The sequence below is a fragment of the Letharia lupina genome (genome assembly GCF_014066315.1).
Source record: "Letharia lupina isolate WasteWater1 chromosome Unknown contig_2, whole genome shotgun sequence".
Classification (NCBI taxonomy): domain Eukaryota; kingdom Fungi; phylum Ascomycota; class Lecanoromycetes; order Lecanorales; family Parmeliaceae; genus Letharia; species Letharia lupina.
Genome location: NW_023502971.1, coordinates 374,092 through 396,181, shown reverse-complemented (window position 1 = coordinate 396,181; position 22,090 = coordinate 374,092). Strand labels below are relative to the sequence as shown.

Below are 22,090 nucleotides of genomic sequence, written 5' to 3'. Positions count from 1 at the left end.
AGCCCACATGAGGTATCTATAACTCGAAACTCCAGGTCTCTGTTCGATCATGTTGTTGGCTACCTCGGTCCAGTACCACGGTGATTAGTATCCACTCGCAGTATCTCCGAGAGTCTTGGCAAAAAAGGGAACACTCGGACGCTCCCGAACCAGCAGTCCAGCAGCTGCCGCTTTTAGGCCACCCAGGTGACTAGGGTGTCCCAGCACCTCACTCTGGGTGTTAAGTGCTCTTGAACAATGGCTTCGAGGCGGAACTCAAAGGGAGAGACTCGACCAGTTGTGAAAAGTGTCCTTGAGGATGCGATCCCTTCCAATGACCAACAGCACATGCGGAAAACCCTCGCTTGCACCGAATATACATTCGGCAATATATATTTTTTTTTTTTTTTTTTTTTTTTTTTTTTTTTTTTTTTTTTTTTTTTTTTTTTTTTTTTTTTTTTTTTTTTTTTTTTTTTTTTTTTTTTTTTTTTTTTTTTTTTTTTTTTTTTTTTTTTTTTTTTTTTTTTTTTTTTTTTAAACAACCCCTTTGCTGTTTGCTTATGCTCGTGCTCGTGCGGCCGCAACGTCTATCCACTTAGCAGTGCGGTGTGGCTTTACCTTCACGTCTTTCCTACTCTTCTGAGAATGTATGTCCTCACTCGTACGCCGTGATTTCTTTCCAGACAAACACTACCACGTGGAAGTTGTGGACTTGGTGCGGTTCAACTCACAGGGAAAGATTGCTCAGATAAAGGAGTTCCTTGACAGCGGCCATATCCAGAAACATGTTGAACGGCATGAAAATGTGCAGGCAAAATAGTCATCGAACTTAATGTCAGCGGCGTCATCTGAGAGGATCGAGCAGAAGTCATGCATAGGAGGAGGTATTAGGCGGGCGAGAAGCTCGAGTATCTCAGATCCCTCACTCAGATAGAAGTCGAGATCTTCCAAGTTATACGGTCAAGCAAGTTGCAAAGAGGGAAAAATATGTCCTAAAGGCTTCCTCCCTTCCAGCCGAAAACAAGGCTGTCATCTCAAGATTGTAACAATTATGGTTGTTTGAAATAGGAAATGGGATTTCCTTCACTACTCAATTGTTTACGGTTCGGTTGGTTACAAAGGCCACCTTTTCTGGAAGAGTGCCCATTGAGATCCAGAAAACCCGAGGTTACTTCTACGCATGGCTTCTGCTCGATCCTCTTTCAACACAGCCTGCAAAGCCCAGGGTTTCCCAGATGCGGTAGTGGTGGGGGTAGAGTACATTAACACGCAAATCAAAGTACATGAGATGACAACTAAGTCGAAGTATCCTACGACCATACATCTTTCATTCGATTGCCTGATCGACATGGCATGTTGCGTGGTCTAGGTCCGCTCATGCAGGCCGTCAAAGCAGGTGATTACTTGGCAGTCTCCGCCTCACCACACTCATTACTTCGGGCACTCGCTTATGCGCAGCTGATACGGACTTTTAGTACTGATTGTACCGGGTACTACCCCTCGAAAGAGCTTGAGCCAATGACAACCAACAAAGGCTCAAGTGCTGACACATGGCCGCATTTGTGGTGGAGGCTGGCGCAATTGCGGTCAAGACTGCGGCTTCAATCGCGCCACGGACTTCATGTCTTTGTTCTTTATAGAAGAGTCTACGCATTCACAGGGGTCAGAAAATCGGCACACATCCAAACCTCACCGCTCGAGTCGGGAAAGAGAGCCTTGAAGGTTTCCGGCAAGCGCACCTCTGAGGATTTCCTTCCGGCTGAGGCTTCCCACGTTGCAACAACAGCAGATACATGAGCTCGCATCAGGGCGCAACAGTCGCCATGGATCCTTTCTCTGCACTGAGCCTGGCCCGCAATGTCATCCACTTCGTAGACTTTGGTACCTGGGTCGTCTCGGCTAGCTTCGAGCTCTACAGTCCTGATGGCATATCTACCAACGTGGAATTGGAGTCTATCATGCATGACCTCACCGGAATCTGCGCGGGTCTGGAGCAACCCGAGGACTCAATCGATGAGCAAGTGGCGTCCAAACCGGAGCTCGATCTGATTACCTCTCGCCTTATCATGCAAAACCCTTGTAGAAGAACCTTTGTCTGTATTGCATGAGTTGAAGGCGGAAAGTCCCCGTAAGAAATGGCAGAGCTTCCGCCTAGCTGTAAAGGCTGTGTGGAAGGAGAAAGATATCACGTGTTATAGAAAAAGCATCACAAATCTACGGTCGGAAATTTGCACTTCGTCTTTTGAACTCCCTAAGGTACGTGTGGACCTTGCAATCTAGATGGATCCCAATGTCCTCCCAAAGAGAAGAACAAGCGAAGGTTGTGATTGCTCCGAATACACTCATTGAGAGTCACCTTCACCTTGAGGTTCTCAGTGAGAACCACGCGGCCCAATTGAAGAGGCAAATCATGGCCTCACTAGATAGCTTGACTCCCCTGGTTTCTACACAATCCCAAACACTCTCTGAACGAGTCACCCTCCGAGGAACCTATGGACGTGATGACCAATCTGACATCGCAGCGTTCGGCCCTAGCCATTGAGGGCGATATATATGCGAAACAGCTGAAGGTAATCGAAAGTCTTCGATTCGAAACGATTTCTGAGGGGCCGAGACGTATAGTATAGGCTTATCCGACAACTTTCGAATGGCTGTTCGCAGACGTCCATCCCGCCGAGCTCGCAGAGGTTTCCACGCCGCCATTTTTCAAAGCGAGCAATGGCATATACCGGGACGGTGGGAAAGCTGGGTCCGGGGAACCAACCCGCATGAAGTTCCTCGCCAACAATGAGAGGGCGCACGAGGCACTTAGCATACGGGCGGGCGAAACGCCGCTCCTTCGTCCCATTCTCCGGGACAAGAGCTGATGTTATGGACGTGCTCGAACGCCTGGGAATGCAGATATCTGGATTCCATACGGCTCTGCTTGTTCATCGATGGACCGGATGCATTCGATGGGGATATCATACAGAGGTCCTTGAAGTCTCGGAGGGCGTCGCCTCGGACCACATCAACATCCGCTTCTTGATCAGACCAAGGAACGTCTTTCGAAACGCCTACGGTGCTTTGAAAGAATCCCTTTGCTCTCGGAGCGATCCCTTCCCCCTCCCCCCTCACACACCCTCTCTCCACGCGCTCCTAACAGAGATCGCCATCACCAGGGCCGCTATCCAATGACCTAGACGGCCAATCACAACCTCACGCGCGAACGTGAAGCCCCTCCACCTGGCAAGGAAGAGAACCCCAATCTCGATCCAATGCGTACCCACTCCGAACGCGAATCTCCTCGTCCCCCATCTACGACTGCCCCGGCGGGCGGAGAGGAACGCAAAATCTGCTCCTAACACGGGACACGTGACGTGCAGCTCCTCCGTCCGCTGGAATTTTTTAATCAAGCAAGCGTCCCATTCAGGATCGGGGTGGTGACGTTTCAACATGGCAACCCGTGTTGGACCGTGAACGACCGGTCCAGAGGGCAAGTGTCAACAGCTGATCTTCCAAACAGATAGATAATCCCTTCGGGCTGGAAACACCTACCGACCTTTGGCGCCGGCGGCTTTTGTAGCGTTCTGTCGCTGAGGGAGTCCTCGTGTTTATGCTCGTCTGGTATGGTTGTACTCTCCATTCTCTTCTCTTAGGCTGCTTCCTTGGCGGAAAGGATCTGGCTGGCATTGCCAACGCGATGCGAGGACGAGCCACATGCTGTATCTATGACCAGTGACCGGTGATCGGTGGGCAAAGGGCCGCTTGATGGACGGCTCAGGGCGAGAAAGGGTTCGAGTTGCGAGTCGCATTAGGTGACTGGTGTTGTGGGAGCGAGGAGCGACAGGTGATTGAACAGAAGGAAGAAAACTACGTGGTTGTGATTTGGTAGATAAATCTGAATTAAGATTATCGAGATGTGGTACTATATATCGACGCTGCATGGGATATCATGATAGTGAGGAAAAAGCTTTTTGAAGGCAGCTAAGCCTGTCAAAATCCAGCCGTAGCTCATCAAGAGTCCAAAAAAGAACCTGATCGATCTGTCTCAAGATCGAATGTACTGATCCACTTCCGGGTTGCAGGTAGCCGGTCGAAAGCTCCCAAAAGAGTGCCTTTTCATGGATGGGGTCTTGGAAGACTTTCCTGTAGCGTGAAGCTCCTCGTCCTCATCGTCCCCGTAATTACTGTCACCGCCATTGACGCTGTGATGGTCCATTTCGTCATCACTGGAGTTTGCACTCCACCCGTCCCGGCCTGATCCGTTCTCACTTGTTGACGGAGTGGTTGGGTTCGATCGGTGGCTGCCAATCTGTTGAATAATACCGGCATCACCATGTTGTATTGGGCTGCTGGTGTAGTCGATTGGGCTGACATCCCCGAATTTCTGGTTGAGAATCTCCCACGATGCTGTCCTGATTGGCTTGGGTGAGTTGAGGGGAATGTTGTGGACGACGGAATGTTTCCGTGGGGGAGACGGCGTCCAAGAGGACCTCTTGCTGCTCTTTAGTGGCACCACGAGAGGGGCTGGCTTGGCGGAAAGGATGTCCATGTCAGGTCCAAGCGCGAGAAGCCTCTCCCTAAGCGAAGCGGTCTTGAAAGGTGCCAATGCCGGCCTCGTAGACTTCTTCTCGCCAGTCTTCCAAGGCGGCGTGCCACCAATCTGACAGCACAATGGATATGAAACCCCTTCTGTGTCTTTGACTTCTTGCGGCGCGTGGGTGACTGAGATGAGGATTTGCAGGATTGCGTACACCAATATCCAGCGAACCTTTCGCGCATCTGCGCAGGAAACCGTTGACTGCTCCAGCATGGTCCACTCTTTCTCGAAGCGCAGATATCCACGGACAAGACCACAGTTCATGACGCCATCATCGTAAGGATTGGAGGCAGCACAGAGAGCATCGGAAGCTGCAAGCCGCCTTTCGGTGTTGGCTCGCTTGCCACCAAACATCCTGCCAAACGTTGAACGATTTTTTACAGGAGCAGGAAGCTTTGGTACCAAAGGAAGCGGATGTGGAAGCGCGGTATATTTGTGCCTCTTGTCGAAAGCCACAACGTTCTGGTAGACACAAATTCCGCCGTCGACGGGCTTGTTGTCTTGGATTGAGGTTCCCGAAGTAGGGTCGCACAAATATTCGTACAGATCCCGAAAGTCGGAGTACATCGAGCGATAGACTTCTTTTGGCAATCCACAGCTACTGCCATCCAGTGGAGTTGGTGGCCAGTATCCGTGCTGCCCAACATAGAACGTGTGTAAGAAAGACCTGAATCGTTCCAGATGCAATTGAGCTTCCTTTCCTAACCCGAGCGCGCCGCTTAGATCATTCTCCAAAAAGTTACCCAACGATGCCCCAGCACGTTCCAGTCGTAGATCCATTTCCAGATGAGCTCTTGATATCAGAGCCTGTGATGTGCGTGAAACATACTAGACACCAAAGTCAGAACAGTTCGGGATAAACGAATCAGTGCTCATCGACTTACCTCAAATTCTACACTCTCATCCAAGTGCTCCCACATGCCTGCGCAGTGTACAAACGCATCGGTCCACAGGTCACGGTCTTGCAATCTCTCGGCAAATTGAAGGGTAGCCAGAGCGTGATCCGGGCAATCACGGAAGTCTGTGTATCCCTGGCTGTCAATGTATTCGAGGATGTCGTATCGATTGTCATCTTCGTTGGAGGACCGGAACTCTTGCATTCGGCCGAAAAGGGCAAGCATAGCATCTCCAAGACGACCACCGACCAAAGGTTTTCCATACATCCACGCGAAGAAGTTCCGTGTGGTCAGGTGGTACTGGAAAGCTTCTTCCCTGCTCAAGTGTGTCGGGGCTGGGATGTATAGCTCATGCTGTGGAACTGCTGATCCGAACTTGACCTCCTCCGAAGAGTCGGAGAATTTGTCGGAGTCTGATGAAGATACAGGTGGGGTTCCCGGGACGAAGGGGGCGTAGCAACGCTCAATAAGGGGTCGGCAGTCGCTGGACTCGATTTCTGCGAGGGAGAGTCTCAAAGAAGGCCCTCGCCTGGACTGGCCTCGTTCGTTGAAGTGGACAAGACAGTCCCCGTTAGGAAGCCAAAGCTCGGGATCCTGAAAAAGATTAACGGGTGGATTCTTTCTACGCCGATCGCATCTCTGCCTACCCTGCGTAGAGAATCCCACTTGACGGTCGTCCTTCGATTGCCATCCCATCTCTTGATGAGTGTAGATTTGGGAGAGACGGAGGTCGCATCGGCTCCACGATACAGCTGTTCGGTTGAGGCTTTGGCGGATCTTTGAAGGTAGAGGTTTAATTTGGCTACCCGTCGATTTGCGGTGATTGGAGATGGAGAGGGTGAGGGAGATGTGTTTCTGCTGGCCGCAGCAGACATGCTCTTGGTAAGTTTATTGCCACGTTCCATTGATCGTTGTCGCAGTGATGAATAGGACCTTGATCTGGTGGAAGGCATGATTACTATTGTTCCGGCACGACCTGCGGCGGATGATGTTTCGGATATGGGAAGATTGGGGGCGACACAGTCGTACTAGAAATAGAAGAAGAAGAGATGCGGAAGAAGACCCATGGGAAGAACGAATGGGCAACGGTAAGAATATGATTGATGGATGGTAGGATTAAGGTAATTAGATGAGAAGAAGAGGGATATGGGTGAAAGTGTAGGTTGCGCCATGACAATATCTTGGCGTTTCGGTCAATAATTCATTTGATACTGAACTCATTATGTGCATGGATCTGCCCGATAAATTGGAAGACATGTGGCGTCATCTCGCTGCACTTCAGGCAGGATCGACGCATGCTTGGTATCTCGGAAGAAAATAAATACCGTTCGCTTCTAACCTATTCCCAATTCGATACATGACACCTTACCTCTTTTGATCTGAAATGGCTGAAAGGAGACAAGGGTCCTCGTCGGTTGGTATGGGTAGCCGTTTGATTTGCTTATACGGATCCGCTAAGAATCATTTTCTTCCGAATTTGATTTAGAAAGGCGGGGATCCATTTCACCGTAGCGCAAGAATCTCACGCAAGCTTCATCCTGGAAGGTCGGACCTTTCAGCAAATGTCGACCGTGTCTGTCACATTCGAGTCTCGTTCAACGATCAAGCAAGTCATTCTCATTATCATGACGATGCGACCTTTGGAAAGATCTATTATCTAGTGGTAGTGAATCGATGAACGTCATCAACGTCCATAAACTGTGATCGACGACGCACAAAGCATGTTCTATTTAGTCGCCGACTCGCCGTCGGTGGCCGAGGTGTGGGTGAGGTTAGGGTAAAGCTTAACGATGTGCGGCGTGGGGCTTCTGCTCGCGTGGTCCCTGCAAGAAGGATCAAGTACATCGTGCCTTGCTGGCGCCATTTCCTCTTCAGGTCTTCAACAGAGCCTATGAAAAGCCAATCTGGGTCCAGATGATAAAAGACCCCAATTCCCTTCCATTTATGGCGGTGATACGGGAAGCCAACACTATAGTACTCAAGCTGGCGGGAGGTGCCTGTAAGGGCGTTTCAGCCTTGATAAACTCTTTCCTGCCATGCGGTCGGAAAAATAACTCTAAGGATCCTACTAAAATTGCCGTTGTTGAGAAGCGCAGGTGGATCTGGCACGAGTCCAGCTACAGTGACATTGATCTCGATCTCTTCATCCAACATCAGAGATACCGGAGGAAATTAGGCGCTGGCATCGCCATTGAATCGCTTGGTCAACTCTTTACTCTGTACGGTGACCCAGACTTGCGATTCAGCAGCTCGAATGGCTGTCGTTGGGGTGTCTCTATTAATCCACATGCTTGGAATCCTTTCTGAAGCAGCACATTTCTTCTTAAGCTACCTGATTGTCATCGTTGTGAGCGTTACAGTTGCCCCCCTGCGATAGGTCTATGGAAATGTCTCTCAGCCGCTGCAGGTATGGTGATAGCCCTACAGGCTGTTGAACGCCAGCCCAAAGTTTACTGGATGCTACGGTTAACAGGCGACACGAGTAGCGTGAGTGGGGACCTGTCAAGATCAAAAGCTAGCAAGCGTCAGCGTCGATGAATTGGATTTAGCTCGCAGTCCGGTCACAGCTCAGGGAGGGGAGTTCGTTATTCTTATTTCCAGATCACAGTCAACTGACTGTGTTTTGATGCGCGAAATGCATAGAACGCAGATCACCGAGCATGAGTGCTGCACGTACATGCAGCATCGGACCGGCGCACCTCCACCCTCTTGCGCGAGCGAAGCTGCGAGCTGCATGTGAGACGCAAGCCAAACCGTGAGCCGCGCAGCAAGTCCCTGCATGCCCTACTACCAAGACTTCCAACGCCATGACAAGTAGCGACGGACTCCCTAATGCTCCAACCATCGCGCCCTTCATCCCGAAAACGCGCGTCCTCGAACTCGGCCTTGGATCCGGCTTCTACACCTCCTCCTTCCTCTCCTTCCCACCTCGCCCCCCATGATCTCCGAAGCCCGCCGCAGGTGCAGCGCCGGTGGTGCGACCTCTCTATCCGCGAGCCCTGACGACGATGACGACGACGGAAGAGGGAAAAAAGCAGCAGCGTCGTTTCACCCTGGCCAACTGCACGAAACCGATCCCCAACGCTGACTGCTCAACTACGCGCCCGACCGCGCCGCTCTCGCCGTCATATTCCGCAACGTCGCCTTAAACCTCAAGGATAGCGAACGCCTGATCAGCGTGACGTTGCTGCCGGCGCAAAATCCGACGGCTTCGATCGCGGCGGAGTTCGCGGTGCGGCCGCCGCCCGAGGGATCGGGGGTTTACTATACCGCGTGATTAAGAATGTGGAGAATAGAGGGTATTTCCACGTGCATGGGGAGACGGAGGTTAGGGATGTGGGATTTCGATTGCTATCATCTGGGGAAGGGGGTTCATGAGGTGGCGGCGAGGGAGGGAGGGATGAAGGAAGGGGGAGCCGAGGTTGGGGGGGCATGAATGTGCCGGGCTATGGTTTGTTGGATATTGCTAAGTAGATGATGGTACGAGCCTTGTCATTGACGTTGTCGTTATTATCTTGGGATGCGCCGAGCGACACTCGCAGTCGTCATTTCTTATCCCCGCCGTCTTTAACCCCGCGGCAAAGACTCGTTTCCATCTTTCCCTCACACTCCCACCCCTCAACATCACAGCACCGCTTCCCACCCTCAACCGCAAAGATGGACCCGTACACAACCCTCTACCCAACCCTAACCCCCCACACCATCCCCGTCACCCCCACCGTCTCCCTCCACGCCCTCACCTCCCCCCCCACCACCCCCCACACCAACCCCCCCCTCCTCCTCCTCCACGGCTTCCCGCAAAACCTCCTGATCTGGCACCGCCTCGCCCCGCACCTGACCGGCACCCACAGCCTCGTCCTCCTCGACCTGCGGGGCTACGGGAAATCGTCCAAGCCGGCCGGCGGGGCGGACCACGCCGGCTACGGCAAGAGCGCCATGGCGGCCGACTGCGCGGCGGCGATGACGGCGCTGGGGCACGCGCGGTTCGACGTGTGCGGGCACGACCGGGGCGCGCGGGTGGCGCACAGGCTGTGCGTCGGGTATCCGGAGCGGGTGCGGAAGGCGCTGGTGCTGGATGTGGCGCCGACGCTGGCCATGTACGAGAGGACGGACATGGCGTTCGCGCGGGCGTACTGGCACTGGTTCTTCCTGATCCAGGACGCGCCGCTGCCGGAGGGGTTGATGGTGGGGGGTGCGCGGGGGTGGATCGAGAATACGATGGGGGGGCCGGGCGGGGCGGGGCTGGGGACGTTCGATGAGGCGTGCGTGGAGAGTTATGTGGGGCAGATGGGGGATGCGGAGACGGTGCATGGGATGTGTGAGGATTATAGGGCGGCGGCGGGGATCGATCTGGAGGAGGCGCGGGAGGATGTGGCCGAGGGGAGGAAGATTGCGTGTCCGTTGAGGGTGCTGTGGGGGAAGAAAGGGGTGATTGAGGCGCAGTTTGATGCGTTGGCGGAGTGGAGGAAGGTGAGTGAGGAGGGGGTGGTGAGTGGGGAGAGTGTGGATTGTGGGCATTATATTCCTGAGGAAGCGCCGGACGCGGTTGTGAGACATATTCGGGAGTTCTTGAGGGATTGAGATGGGGTTTCTTTCCGCAGCTCCTCAAGAGGTGATTTGGATACGTTGCCGTAGCGCAGAGACCGATGGAGGACAGCCAAGGCTAAAATGCCTCATGATATAACGAATTGAACGGACTTGTCGAATGGAAGCATTCTTGAAAGGTCGCACGTTCGTCCACTTCTCCTTTACCTTACCAGTCAGCACTCTTCCTCAACATCACACGAATTGTCATCGTCTCCGTCTCCAACGCCTCAATCCTCACGCGGCCTGCAGCTGAGTATGCAAGGGATGGTTCCATGTCTCCCCATACGCCAGAAATTACCTATGCAGGTCTCACAGTTGCGGTGAAGTATTGGAACGATCTGCGCGAGGAGCGACAACTACAGAATCCTGAGTCTCGCCTAGGATTTTGCAGTTGGAACCAAGATATCGAGTGTCTTCCGTCGATGCTTTGTCTGTTTTTCTTACCATACTAGCCTCCCCATGTGCGTCTTCTAACACCACGAAATGATGTGCGGTGGGACTCTTCTCAAGCCTCAGTTTCTTTTGCAGCCCCCAGACAGTCAGCGTCTTCGTTCTTCCAGCTGTAATGGAACGTTGGCACTGAACCTAGTCCCGCCACGCCCTTTGAAAAGTCATCCTATTCAGGCCAGGCGCCCGGAAGGACGTCTGTGCAGCTGACCGAGCTGTCGAATAAAATGTTGTTATACTCGTCGCGCTCGACCAATGTGCGAAGTGGCGGGTATCTGTCTTTCTCTGGAACCCCTTGCGAATCCTGGATCCGTTGCAAGAGCTCTTCCAAAGCTTCAACAACTCTACACTCTTCCTCCAGTGTTGCAGCCACTCCGATCCATCCAAATATCCACGGGCTGTTGGCCGAACGGTATGGCTGAACACATCTTGGGTAGAAATCATTGTCAATCTGACAAGATCGGTCACTCCACTCAGCTCTAGCCCTGAGCACCAAAAGATCGAGCGCAGTGTATCCGTCATCATCTCGCCTTTCGAGATCTATGGAGCTGAGATCTGCCTTGCGCATAGCCTGCACGAGATTGTGATCCCGTGTATGAAGCAACTTATCTTCGGACAGTCCCCCTCCGACAGTCCCCCGTCCACACTAATGCAGCCTCCCGCGCACGATCTACACATTAAGCTTTTAATCCCCATTATTATTAGCAACTCAGCTAAAGAAGCCTAGTCTCGGGGATATCTGCGCTTGATAGTTAGATACCCCTATTTAAACATAAATAGGATCTTATAGAGCCTTCGTAGAGACGTCGTAAAGCCCCCGTAAGATCTACTACTAACAATATCTTTCACTCTAAAGAGCTCGTCCTTAAGCTCCGAAAGATAAAAATCGCAATATTCCGAGGATTCTTTCCCCGACGATTTTAAGAATAATATGCCCTATACTCCGAGGTTTACTCCCTCGAAGACTCCTAAATACCCGCACATTGCGGGGCTTTAAACTGCCTTTGGAATTTTTATCTACGAGGCTATCAAGTGAAAGATCTTTAGCCCCGCCTTTACACCGATATATAATATAAAAATAAGGCTATATTTCAGGTCTATAGCCCCGCCTTAGCGCACATAAATCTTAGGCCTATTTTAGTCGGTTTCGGAGTTTTTTTTCGGGCGTTTATTTACTTCTAGGGCTTTTACCCTAAGGCGTAAGCTTTATAAAGGCTCTGCGACGGCCTTACGAGGCTCTATTTAGGTTTAAATAGAGGTGTCTAACTATCAAGCGTAAATATCCTCGAGATTAGGCTTTTTTAACTAAGTTAATAATAGAGAGTTTTAAATTAAGAAGTTAATTACAATTTAACTCTATCGTATATATACTATATTAGCTATTTTCTCTATATATTCGCGTAAGAACTCTATTTAATTTTTAATAGATCTATATAGCTATAAGACTTTAGTAAGTATAGTCTTCTTCGCAAAATAGTAGTCTTAATAAATATCTTTATTTATTAGTTACGTAGTTATATAATTACTTCGTAATCTACTATATTCTAAATTAGCTATAAATAAATACTATTAAGAGATCTCTTTTATATATATTTTAGCGTTTATACTTCTAAGAATAATTAAAAGATAAAGAATCTTCTTATTCTTCGAGAGACTATAAAGAAATAATGATATTACGTATTACGAATAAGTATTTTAAAGTCTAATTAAAGCTTAATTATTCTTTCTTTCTTATTTAATAAAAGATTCTAAAGCTTTACTTAAATAAATGGATTTAACTTTCAAAGAATTCTTTATCTAATCAAGAAAGATATTATTTTTTTAAATAGATTCTATACGTTTTTATAGATATCTATTTAAAACTAGCTACTTATAGTCTTATTTAGATTTAATTATAAGAGAAATAATAATAGCTATTTAAAGATCGCTAGTTAATAGAGAATCTCGAAAGAATATATATATAATTATATTAAACGCGTAATTATTATTCTCTATAAATATTTAAATATAGTTATTTAATAATTAGATATTAGAAAGAGATATTTAAAAAGTATATATAATAATAAATAAGAGAGTTTTATTAAGGCTATAGAGAAGATAGATAGAACTAATATTATTTTAAAATATAAGTCTAAAGAAAAATATAATAGCGAGGTCTTTTAAAATAGAAAGAAGAGATATATATTAAATTTATATATTATTTATAATAGTAGTAAAGAGATTATATATATAAGAGTAGAAGTACTCGAAGCGAATTAATAGGCTCGCTTACGTCGCTTACTAGATTATAAGCTATATAGCTAAAGCGAGTATTTAATATATTTAGCAAAGTCTTAAATACTTACGAGTTTTCTTTCTTCTTTTTTTTTTAATTATTAATTTATTTAGTAATTAATCTATTTATTCTATTAATTATATATCTAAATCTTATAATTATATAGCTATTATATAATTTTATTAAAAGAGATCTTACTATTTTATAATTCTAATAACTTTATTTATATAAAGTTATTTAATTTAATTATAATAAATAACTTATAAGTTAATTCTATTAATTTATAAAGTAGAAATATCTTATTATAACTAATTAGTAATATTTTTAACTTAATAAATAACTTTCGTTAGAATACGCTTATTATATAATTAAGCGATTATAATATTAATTCTAATATCGATAAAAATTCTAATAATATTATTAATAGAAATAATAATCGCTAAAGCGTTATATCTAATAATCCTTTATCTATAGATAAAGACTCTTATCTTATAAATTTAACTTAAATTTAATATTATTAATTTTTAAAGCTTAATATTAAAAAGTAATTAATTATTAAAAAATTTAAACTAATTAAAATATAGAATATATAAGAATATTATCGCGAGTATAGCGATAATTATTATTATAATTCGAGTTATAAAAAGATAAGTATTATTAAAATATCTAATATATAGTATTTTAATAACTATAACTCGATAATTATATTTCTTTAAAACTATAATAATTTTATCGCCTTAGCGCTTTATATCGATTTTTATATAAATAAAGAAAAGATTTATTAATCTTCTATTCTATTAATAAATATTAAAAAATAAATTTAAAGAAATATTAGAAATACGATATTACGCGATATTAAGAAATTTATCTAAAAGAAATATAAAGAATAATATTTAAATTAAGTTTATAATTTAGTTATTAAGTCTTATAATATAAAACGCTAATTAATTAAAATAATTATAAAAAATATATAGTTAATAACTAGCTTTAATAATTATTTTACTATACTCTAATTATAGTAAGATTATTATATAATTAATTTAGAATATATAAAAACTTTATAAAATAGAGTAATAGAGAAATTTTTTTTAAAAGCTATAAAGGAGGTTATTTAATCTATTATCTATATTATATTATTATAATAATATTAAAATATAAAGTAAAGATTATAAAAAATGAAAGAGCTCTCTACTCTAAATAAAACTCGCTTTAATAATAAAATAAATAATTAAAAAAGTAGTAATTAATAGTATATAAAGTTTAAGAAATAATATATAAAGAATTAATAAGATTAAAAGAAGAGTTTATTCTCTTTAACGTTATAAGATTAAAAGTTTACGCGAATTAAATTTGAAGATAGCGACTCTTATATTAAGTCTAAAACGTCTCTTATTAAAATATAATATTATAATTATAAATAATTAAAATATTATAAGAATTCTTTTAAATATTTAAATTATATTATAAATAACGAAGTATATAATTATAGATTAAGTAAAAAAAAAAAATAAAGCTTAATACTTATTACTATAGTATTAAATATATTATTAATTAAATAATAATCTCGCTCTCTATTATTAAGAGATAAAATTATTATATTAAATAGAAAGTATAAAATAATTACTCTAGTAAATATTAATAGCGAGAAAGTCTTTATATTATAATCTTTTATTAAAGAGATATAGATTTTTAAATCTAAATACGCGTTAATAATAATATATATTATTAATAGTTATTAAATACTCTTATATAAGAAGTATAATCTAATCTTTAATCTCGCGGATAATTAAGAAAGAAAATAAGAGTAAATTTTAAAAGCGTATATCGTAAATATATAAGAATACGATCTTATTCTTAATTTCTTTTAAATTTATAATATTAATTTAAATATTTATTAGCGCGAGTAGTTTTAAACTTATCGCGATTTTTCTATAAGTAATAAGAAGTAAATAAATATCGTAATAATAAATATAAAGTAGTTTATATTATTAACTAATATAGTAATTATATATAATTTAAAATAAATATTTATTATATTCTTATATTAGATTCTATTTAAAAATAATAAGAATAATTATAATAAAGCTATATAATATAATATTATATAGTTAGATAATTTTAATATATCTAAATAACTTAAAAATCTATTAGAAGTCTTTTTAGAAGAATTATTTAATAGTTTTAATATATATAATTAAATCGAGTACTCTATTAATTTACTATTTAAAAAACTATCTAAAAATAATTTAATTTATAATATATTATATAATAAATTTATAGCGATTAGAGATTATCTAAATATTACGCTTAAGAGAAAATAAATTTAACTCTTAATTAATTAAATTAACTCGTTAATACTATTTATTAAAAAATTAAATAACTCGCTATAATTATATATTAACTATTAAAAATTTAATAAGATAATTATTAAAAATAATTACTCGTTATTACTACTCTTAGAAATTTTAAAGAGATTTATATATATAAAGTACTTTACTAAGATTAATATTTATAATATATATTATAGAATATAAGTATAAAAGGAAGATAAATAAAAAATTATTTTTTAAACTCGTTATAACTAGTTTAAATACTAAGTAATATCTTTTAATCTTATAAATATTTCTATAATCTTTTAAGCTTATATAAATAAAGTACTTAAATTATATATCGATATCTTCTATATAATATATTTAAATAATATACTAATCTATTTCGAAATAAAAGAGTTATATTAAAAGTATATATATAAAATATTACGCGTACTATTAAAGTATCGACTTTATATAAAATTATCGAAATATACTTTTAATCGTAATAAGATTATCTTTCTAGAATTCTTAATAAATTAATACGATATTTAAATAAAGCTATCGCGTATTAAGACTATTATTAAATAATTAGAATTAGAATCTACTAAAGATATCTTAATTTTTCTAAAATTTATAAACTTTTATTAATAATTTATATAAGGCTTTTTATAAATAGCTATATCTTTAATAAATTTAATTTAAAAAATAAAGAAAAGCGAGATTAGATTACTTTTTATATTTAATAAAAAAGTATATAAGACTTTTAAAATACTTAAGCGAGTATTTACTATCGTATTTATACTAAAATATTATAATTAAAAAATATTATTTATTATAAAGATTAATACTTCTAATATAGATATAAATAATATATTTAATTAATTAAATGAGAATAGATAATAATACTCTATTACTTTTTTTAATTATAAATTTAAAAATATTAAATCTCGCTAGAATATATATAATAAGAAGCTCTATACGATTATATTAAACTTTAAAAATTAAAAATATTATTTATAAAATAGTAAGTACTCTATTTATATAATCTTAGATTATAATAATTTATATTATTTTATAATAATAAAAGAGCTTAATATAAAATAGATTCGCTAAATTAAAAAATTAGCTATATTTAACTTTATAATTAAATATTATAAAAAAAAATTTAATTTTATAAATATATTATTAAAAAGGCTTAATATTATTAAATTGAATAATAGCGAGAATAATAATAATAATTTTCTCTCTATCTTATAAAATAAGCTTTATAATTAAAAATATTAATTTAATCTATAAAAATATAATAGCGTATTTACTATAATTAAATTTATAGCGTTAATAAAGTAATTAAATAATAATATTATTATAAATATTTAAATTATTAATTTAAATAAGAGAGTGCTTAATAGATAAATATATATTCTAAATATTATAATATTATCTTAACTTCTAATTTATTAGATTTTAGAATTAAAGAGATTTTATTTAAAGCTATAAAAATTAATAATAATATAATTATTTAAATTATAATATAAGAATACTTTTATTATAAATAAGAAGTAATATTAAAAATATACTATTAAATAGAATAAACTTTTAAAATAAAAAGTTAATAAAAATAGACTATTACGTTATAATCTCGCAGTCTATATTTTTAATAATTCTACTATAAAGAAAGAGATTTTTTATATAAATTATAATAACTCTAATATTAAATATTTTATTTATAAGTATATTAAGAAAAATATTAAATCTAAGTATTATTAAATAAATATAATAAGCGATATAGTAGAGTATATTCGTATTTACTTCGATTATTAAAAAATATAAATTTATTATTATAAGTCGTATAGCGAGCTAACGTCGATTCTCTTAAATAGTATAAATTTATTTTATATTATAATACTAGATTTTATTATAAATCTATTATTTATAAGAGATTTATATATTAATAAGACTTATAATACTATCTTAGTCTTAATAAATAAATTAATTAAATATATAACGTATATAGCGATTATAAAGAATTTAAAGATTAATAATCTTACTAATATCTTATAGCGAGAGTTTATATTATTATATAATATAATATATAACTTAATTTTAAATTAAAGCTTTCTATTTATAAATAAGTTTTAAATAATATTATATTAATATTTAGATATAAAGCGTAAACTTAATATTATATTTTATTCTTAGATTAATAATTAGATTAAGAAATAAAATTAGATATTAAAATATTATTTATAAATATATTATAATTATAAATAAAATAATTAGTTCGAGATTTTATTAATAGTAATATTTATATATAATAATAATATATATATAAGTATTAATAGAATTTTATAAGAGCTATTAATAAGATATATAGTAGATTTAAAAAATACTTCTAAAAATAGAATCTTAAGAAAAGAAGTATCGCTTATTATAGAGCGAGTAAATTAATTATAAAAGATAAGATTATATTTAAAAGAATTATAAAAACGAGTATTAAAGTAGTAAGTAAAGTATTATAATAGTAATTATAAGACTATAATCTTTAAGAAAAAAAAAATACTATTATAAAGCTTAAATATATATATCTTATAATTAAAGAAGAAATTAAATTATAGATAGCTTAGGCTTTTTAAAGTATTAAAGAAAATAAATATATAGATTTATAAGCTAGATCTTTTAACTAGATATAAAAGAATCTATTCTATATTTTATATATTATTATTAGAGTTATAATACTTATATAAAAATAATCTAAAATTATAAATAATCTTAATTAATAAAAAAGAAGAATAAAATATTAATAAAATATTAAATAAAAGAGTTTATAAGAATAAGATTAAATATCTTATTAATTAAAAAGACTTTCTATCTTATAAAGCTTTATAAGAATTAATAGAGTATCTTAAAAATATTAAAAATATAATTAAAGACTTTAAGCGAGTAAAGAAGTTATATAAATTAATATTTAAGATAAAGTTAAAGATATAATCATTAAGAGAAATTAAAAAGTAAGAAAAATTAAGAAAATAATAGTAGTAGAAAGTCTAGATAGATAAATAAAATTATAACTAAAAGACTTAGCGAATATAATTAAAAAGCTTATAGATCGATTCTAAAGCGTTAAGACGCTATATATAATAAAAAAAGTAATTATTAGAATTATATATATAACTATTACTATCTAATATTAATCTATCTATTCTTTTATATTAAAAAATAACTTCTTATTTAGAAGACTTATTAGATGATAAAAAGATTTAGTATAAAAAGTAATGAAAGAAGTAATAAAAAGAGCGGTAAAGATAATAATATTATATCGAAGTTTCTCGATATAGCGAGTCGCTATATATATTAACTATATAATCTAATATATATTAATTAAGATTTATATCGCTTTATACTCGAAGAATAATATGAATATTCTCGCTAATATGAGTTATAGTAAGAATATTACTCTAATAGTAAGAGACTAGATCTATGATATATATATAATTCTTATAAAAGTATTATCTATATTTACGCTAACGCGAGCTAATAGAAAATGCGATATAAATCGTATAAGAATTATATGCGAGAGTATATATATAATAATAATAATAATAAAAGAGGATTAATATATATTAGCGTAATCTCTTAGTTATCTAATATCTTTTTTATTTATAAATAAGAGTAAAAATAGTAATAAGAGAAGCTATTAAGCTCTCTTAGTTAAGTATATCTTTAAAATAGAGATAAATATTTATTAGCTATAGCGAAGGGCGTAGAAATAATAACGATTATAAGTACTTAATAATTCGTAGAGTTATAAAAGCGAAGATTTAATATTACTATTAATATATTAATATACTTCTTATACTATTTATAAAGTATCGTAAAATATTCTTTAAGATATTTATTATATATAAAATTAATCTAAGTAATTATAATCTTATTTAACTATTATCTTAATTAATATATATATTATACTATTACGATAATACGTAGCTCGCTATCGCAATACTACGATAGAAATAGATAAAGATAAGATAATAGATATAAAGAAGAATTAGATACTTACTTATAATAGCGTTAATATTAATATTATTACTAAAAAGAATAAAAGTTAAATTAAAAGTAAGACTTTTAGATTTACTAGCGCGATATTTATAATTATAATAATAGAATTATTATAATTATTAAAGTAATAATAATTATAATAGCGTATAATAATAGCGATAATAGTATATCGTAATAGAGTAATAATATACTTATATTTTATTAATTAAGATAATAATACGTAAAGCGATACTATTACGATTTAGTATATAAATATATTAATATACTTAAGAAGACCTTAGAGTAAGTAATTTAAATACGCTATTATAGTATACGTTAGTTTAGACTATATTTAAGCTAGTAATAGATAATATATATAAAGCTAATAAGTTTATAGCATTTAATTATAAGATATAATAATAATAAAATTTAAAGACTATATTTTCTAAGGGGAGATATAATTATAATAATAAAAGTACTCGAAGCGAATTAATAGACTCGCTTATATCGCTTATTAGATTATAAGCTATATAGCTAAGACGAGTATCTAATATACTTAGCGAAGTCTTAAATATTTATAAATCCCCTTTTCTCTTCTTCTTTCTTTAGTTATTAATTTATCTAGTAATTAATCTATCTATTCTATTAACTATATATCTAAACCTCGTAATTATATAGCTATTACGTAGTTTTATTAAAAGAGGCCTTATTATCTTATAATATACCTCTTAGTTAGTTAATTAAATACCCTATATAATACGTATATTTTTATTTCTACGAGTTTTAATAAAAGATTATAAAAGTATTTTATTTAGAGCTAGTATCTTCTTAGTAATACGATTTATATAAATATTAACTATTTTATTATATTATATAAAACGCTAGAAACGAAGAATAGAAATAATCGTCGATTTAATAAGAAGCTATTAAGTATTCGAATTAATATTAAATATATTTTTAATATATTTAAGAGACGCTAGCTTAATCTTATCGAACTAAGATTTATTTTTAATAATAATATATAATATAAATATGCGATACGTTAGATCGACTACTATTATATATTTTATAATCTTTTATTATAATATGATAATTAGTAAAAGAAAGATAAAGGCTAATAGACTTCGGAGTAAGAGGAGGAGTATAATAATAAGTTAATGAAATTTATAAATTAGTAAGAGTGTAAAGATATTTAGAAAAGAGATTATATAAAGAGTATTATTTTAAAAAGAAAGCTTTAATTAGTTATATTTATTATAATTTTCTTTAGATTTATTTTATATATAAATTTCGATAAATAGCGATAACGATCTACTTATAATAGCTTAAAATAAATTTTAAATAATTAATCTTTATATTAAAGAGATTCTTTGATAAGAAGAATTAATATTTTTAATATTATATAATTCGCTTTAAATTCTAACTTCTTATATAAATTTTCTTTTTCGAATAAAGAAGATAAAGAGAGCGAAGAAGATAAAAGAAATTTATTAGTTACTTAATACTTAAACTAAGTATTCTCGAATAATTTATATATATAAAAAATTAATAACTAGCGATAACGATTTATTTAAAATAAGTATAAATAGACTTTAAATAGTTAATTCTTATATTAAAGAGATCTATTAATAAGAAGAAATAGTACTCTTAATCTTATATAATCTATCTTAAATTCTAATTTTTTATATAAATTTTTATCTCTAAATAGAGAGAGTAAAGATGGCGAAGAACTCTTAAATTAAAGAAAAAATATAATATCTATATATCTAATCGTCTTACTTTTAATCTTACTTCTAATTCTTCTAAATCTCTAATTATAGATATAAAAGAATCTCTTATTATAGATTTAATCTCTCTTAATTTTACTATAAAAGAATTATATATTATTAATTCCTCTACTTCTAATTCGCCTTAAATTATATCTTCTAAATCTTCGTCTATATTTTTATATTCTAATATCTTATTATATCTCTTATCTATTTTATCTTAATTATCGTATTAATAATATTACGCTATTAAATCTTAATCTTCTTTATTAATTATTCTTTATCGCTTAATAAAAGTATTTTTATAATCGCTTTCGTAGACTTTTTCCGCTTTTTTTTTATCTTTATAGCGAGGATTTTAAAATAAGAGGTTATTAATATATACGTAATAAGATTATTCGCTATAAATATATTAGAAATAATCTTTAGCTAAATTAATTAAATATTCTTCGATTATTATATATTCTTTAATTAATTAAATTCTTTTAATACTTTTTTAAAGTCTAAATTTAAAAGATTATTATTTAGAGGAATCTTTTAAATATCTTTAGTCGATAATTTATTTTACTTAATTAACGTATTATCTTTATTATTATTTATTATAGTATTCTTCTCTTTATTAATAGACTTTAAATTCGTATAATTAAGCTATCTAGATTCGCTTAAAAAGAGCGTTATAATGTTAAGATTAATATTAAAGAGAGCTTCGAAGTAGTAGTATTATACGTAGTGCTTAAAAAGAACTAATTTAATAGTATTAGTTCTAGAGTCGTTTATTAGATTATTATATTTATTTAAATCTACTCTCTAGTCTATTAATTTTATCTTATTTCTTTATCTTATATAAATAGCGTATATAATATATAGCTTATTAAATATCGTAGTTATAGTTATTTTAGACTTTATAATTAATATAGTAATTTCGCGAAGAAGAGTATAAGTAGTCTTAATATAATATCTTTTATAATATTTAATATTAAAAAATAATTTATTAATATCGCGAATTAATAGTTAATTAATAAGTATATCTATCTTATTTAAATACTATTTAATATAATTAATAATCTAAATAATCTAAGTAGTCTAAGAGACGATAGTTTAAAGATTTTAAGTAGTTTAATCTATAGTTAATAAGCGGAATAGTAATAATAGCGTATAAAATAGATAAAATATCTAAATATTTTTAAAAGACTTTCTAAATTATAGAATCT

At 35.3% G+C, this 22,090-nt stretch overlaps 3 protein-coding genes across 3 annotated transcripts; 2 read left to right on the top strand and 1 right to left on the bottom strand.

Moving 5' to 3' along the window:
• Positions 1-1,802: 1,802 nt before the first annotated feature.
• HO133_004269 (uncharacterized protein) lies at positions 1,803-2,846 on the top strand (the record flags this gene model as incomplete). The annotated part of the gene is made up of 3 exons (XM_037295188.1): positions 1,803-2,072; positions 2,502-2,549; positions 2,607-2,846. 3 exons carry the CDS (start codon positions 1,803-1,805, stop codon positions 2,844-2,846), a joined length of 558 nt encoding a protein of 185 aa, XP_037157189.1.
• Positions 2,847-4,009: 1,163 nt separating this feature from the next.
• Positions 4,010-6,362, bottom strand: HO133_004268 (uncharacterized protein; the record flags this gene model as incomplete). Its single annotated transcript, XM_037295187.1, has 3 exons — positions 4,010-5,389; positions 5,446-6,051; positions 6,105-6,362. 3 exons carry the CDS (start codon positions 6,360-6,362, stop codon positions 4,010-4,012), a joined length of 2,244 nt encoding a protein of 747 aa, XP_037157188.1.
• A 2,752-nt stretch (positions 6,363-9,114) lies between these two features.
• On the top strand, positions 9,115-10,038 carry HO133_004267 (uncharacterized protein; the record flags this gene model as incomplete). The annotated part of the gene is made up of 1 exon (XM_037295186.1): positions 9,115-10,038. The coding sequence occupies one exon, from the start codon at positions 9,115-9,117 to the stop codon at positions 10,036-10,038; it is 924 nt and encodes a 307-aa protein (XP_037157187.1).
• Positions 10,039-22,090: the final 12,052 nt, after the last annotated feature.